The sequence below is a fragment of the Palaemon carinicauda genome, chromosome 24, assembly GCF_036898095.1.
Source record: "Palaemon carinicauda isolate YSFRI2023 chromosome 24, ASM3689809v2, whole genome shotgun sequence".
Classification (NCBI taxonomy): Eukaryota; Metazoa; Arthropoda; class Malacostraca; order Decapoda; family Palaemonidae; genus Palaemon; species Palaemon carinicauda.
In genome coordinates, this window is record NC_090748.1 from 4,418,982 (window position 1) to 4,423,191 (window position 4,210).

Consider the following 4,210-nt stretch of genomic DNA (forward strand, 5'->3'; position numbering starts at 1 on the left):
ACTCTGGAAAAACTCCCCAGCACACTACTCCCAGAAATGCCTTGAACTCTAACTCTGGAAAAACTCCCCAGCACACTATTCCCAGAAATGCCTTGAACTCTAACTCTGGAAAAACTCCCCAGCACACTACTCCCAGAAATGCCTTGAACTCTAACTCTGGAAAAACTCCCCAGCACACTATTCCCAGAAATGCCTTGAACTCTAACTCTGGAAAAACTCCCCAGCACACTATTCCCAGAAATGCCTTGAACTCTAACTCTGGAAAAACTCCCCAGCACACTACTCCCAGAAATGCCTTGAACTCTAACTCTGGAAAAACTCCCCAGCACACTACTCCCAGAAATGCCTTGAACTCTAACTCTGGAAAAACTCCCCAGCACACTACTCCCAGAAATGCCTTGAACTCTAACTCTGGAAAAACTCCCCAGCACACTACTCCCAGAAATGCCTTGAACTCTAACTCTGGAAAAACTCCCCAGCACACTACTCCCAGAAATGCCTTGAACTCTAACTCTGGAAAAACTCCCCAGCACACTACTCCCAGAAATGCCTTGAACTCTAACTCTGGAAAAACTCCCCAGCACACTACTCCCAGAAATGCCTTGAACTCTAACTCTGGAAAAACTCCCCAGCACACTATCCCAGAAATGCCTTGAACTCTAACTCTGGAAAAACTCCCCAGCACACTACTCCCAGAAATGCCTTGAACTCTAACTCTGGAAAAACTCCCCAGCACACTATCCCAGAAATGCCTTGAACTCTAACTCTGGAAAAACTCCCCAGCACACTACTCCCAGAAATGCCTTGAACTCTAACTCTGGAAAAACTCCCCAGCACACTATCCCAGAAATGCCTTGAACTCTAACTCTGGAAAAACTCCCCAGCACACTACTCCCAGAAATGCCTTGAACTCTAACTCTGGAAAAACTCCCCAGCACACTACTCCCAGAAATGCCTTGAACTCTAACTCTGGAAAAACTCCCCAGCACACTACTCCCAGAAATGCCTTGAACTCTAACTCTGGAAAAACTCCCCAGCACACTACTCCCAGAAATGCCTTGAACTCTAACTCTGGAAAAACTCCCCAGCACACTACTCCCAGAAATGCCTTGAACTCTAACTCTGGAAAAACTCCCCAGCACACTACTCCCAGAAATGCCTTGAACTCTAACTCTGGAAAAACTCCCCAGCACACTATCCCAGAAATGCCTTGAACTCTAACTCTGGAAAAACTCCCCAGCACACTACTCCCAGAAATGCCTTGAACTCTAACTCTGGAAAAACTCCCCAGCACACTACTCCCAGAAATGCCTTGAACTCTAACTCTGGAAAAACTCCCCAGCACACTACTCCCAGAAATGCCTTGAACTCTAACTCTGGAAAAACTCCCCAGCACACTACTCCCAGAAATGCCTTGAACTCTAACTCTGGAAAAACTCCCCAGCACACTACTCCCAGAAATGCCTTGAACTCTAACTCTGGAAAAACTCCCCAGCACACTACTCCCAGAAATGCCTTGAACTCTAACTCTGGAAAAACTCCCCAGCACACTACTCCCAGAAATGCCTTGAACTCTAACTCTGGAAAAACTCCCCAGCACACTACTCCCAGAAATGCCTTGAACTCTAACTCTGGAAAAACTCCCCAGCACACTACTCCCAGAAATGCCTTGAACTCTAACTCTGGAAAAACTCCCCAGCACACTACTCCCAGAAATGCCTTGAACTCTAACTCTGGAAAAACTCCCCAGCACACTACTCCCAGAAATGCCTTGAACTCTAACTCTGGAAAAACTCCCCAGCACACTACTCCCAGAAATGCCTTGAACTCTAACTCTGGAAAAACTCCCCAGCACACTACTCCCAGAAATGCCTTGAACTCTAACTCTGGAAAAACTCCCCAGCACACTACTCCCAGAAATGCCTTGAACTCTAACTCTGGAAAAACTCCCCAGCACACTACTCCCAGAAATGCCTTGAACTCTAACTCTGGAAAAACTCCCCAGCACACTATCCCAGAAATGCCTTGAACTCTAACTCTGGAAAAACTCCCCAGCACACTACTCCCAGAAATGCCTTGAACTCTAACTCTGGAAAAACTCCCCAGCACACTATTCCCAGAAATGCCTTGAACTCTAACTCTGGAAAAACTCCCCAGCACACTATTCCCAGAAATGCCTTGAACTCTAACTCTGGAAAAACTCCCCAGCACACTATTCCCAGAAATGCCTTGAACTCTAACTCTGGAAAAACTCCCCAGCACACTATTCCCAGAAATGCCTTGAACTCTAACTCTGGAAAAACTCCCCAGCACACTATTCCTAGAAATGCCTTGAACTCTAACTCTGGAAAAACTCCCCAGTAAACTATTCCTAGAAATGCCTTGAACTCTAACTCTTGGAAAAACTCCCCAGTAAACTATTCCTAGAAATGCCTTGAACTCTAACTCTTGGAAAAACTCCCCAGTAAACTATTCCTAGAAATGCCTTGAACTCTAACTCTTGGAAAAACTCCCCAGTAAACTATTCCTAGAAATGCCTTGAACTCTAACTCTTGGAAAAACTCCCCAGTAAACTATTCCTAGAAATGCCTTGAACTCTAACTCTTGGAAAAACTCCCCAGTAAACTATTCCTAGAAATGCCTTGAACTCTAACTCTTGGAAAAACTCCCCAGTAAACTATTCCTAGAAATGCCTTGAACTCTAACTCTTGGAAAAACTCCCCAGTAAACTATTCCTAGAAATGCCTTGAACTCTAACTCTTGGAAAAACTCCCCAGTAAACTATTCCTAGAAATGCCTTGAACTCTAACTCTTGAAAAACTCCCCAGTAAACTATTCCTAGAAATGCCTTGAACTCTAACTCTTGAAAAACTCCCCAGTAAACTATTCCTAGAAATGCCTTGAACTCTAACTCTTGAAAAACTCCCCAGTAAACTATTCCTAGAAATGCCTTGAACTCTAACTCTTGAAAAACTCCCCAGTAAACTATTCCTAGAAATGCCTTGAACTCTAACTCTTGAAAAACTCCCCAGTAAACTATTCCTAGAAATGCCTTGAACTCTAACTCTTGAAAAACTCCCCAGTAAACTATTCCTAGAAATGCCTTGAACTCTAACTCTTGAAAAACTCCCCAGTAAACTATTCCTAGAAATGCCTTGAACTCTAACTCTTAAAAAACTCCCCAGTAAACTATTCCTAGAAATGCCTTGAACTCTAACTCTTGAAAAACTCCCCAGTAAACTATTCCTAGAAATGCCTTGAACTCTAACTCTTGAAAAACTCCCCAGTAAACTATTCCTAGAAATGCCTTGAACTCTAACTCTTGAAAAACTCCCCAGTAAACTATTCCTAGAAATGCCTTGAACTCTAACTCTTAAAAAACTCCCCAGTAAACTATTCCTAGAAATGCCTTGAACTCTAACTCTTGAAAAACTCCCCAGTAAACTATTCCTAGAAATGCCTTGAACTCTAACTCTTAAAAAACTCCCCAGTAAACTATTCCTAGAAATGCCTTAAACTCTAACTCTTGAAAAACTCCCCAGTAAACTATTCCTAGAAATGCCTTGAACTCTAACTCTTAAAAAACTCCCCAGTAAACTATTCCTAGAAATGCCTTGAACTCTAACTCTTGAAAAACTCCCCAGTAAACTATTCCTAGAAATGCCTTGAACTCTAACTCTTAAAAAACTCCCCAGTAAACTATTCCTAGAAATGCCTTGAACTCTAACTCTTGAAAAACTCCCCAGTAAACTATTCCTAGAAATGCCTTGAACTCTAACTCTTAAAAAACTCCCCAGTAAACTATTCCTAGAAATGCCTTGAACTCTAACTCTTGAAAAACTCCCCAGTAAACTATTCCTAGAAATGCCTTAAACTCTAACTCTTAAAAAACTCCCCAGTAAACTATTCCTAGAAATGCCTTAAACTCTAACTCTTGAAAAACTCCCCAGTAAACTATTCCTAGAAATGCCTTAAACTCTAACTCTTAAAAAACTCCCCAGTAAACTATTCCTAGAAATGCCTTAAACTCTAACTCTTAAAAAACTCCCCAGTAAACTATTCCTAGAAATGCCTTGAACTCTAACTCTTAAAAAACTCCCCAGTAAACTATTCCTAGAAATGCCTTGAACTCTAACTCTTGAAAAACTCCCCAGTAAACTATTCCTAGAAATGCCTTAAACTCTAACTCTTAAAAAACTCCCCAGTAAAC

General features: G+C 42.2%; 1 protein-coding gene across 1 annotated transcript in view; it reads left to right on the plus strand.

Moving 5' to 3' along the window:
* Positions 1-2,029, plus strand: part of LOC137617994 (mucin-3A-like) — a 32,740-nt gene extending 30,711 nt beyond the window's left edge. The window contains exons 2-3 of the mRNA XM_068347918.1: positions 21-631; positions 1,204-2,029. Coding sequence (XP_068204019.1) covers positions 21-631; positions 1,204-2,029 — 1,437 coding nt within the window. The remainder of the gene's footprint in view (positions 1-20; positions 632-1,203) is intronic.
* Positions 2,030-4,210: the final 2,181 nt, after the last annotated feature.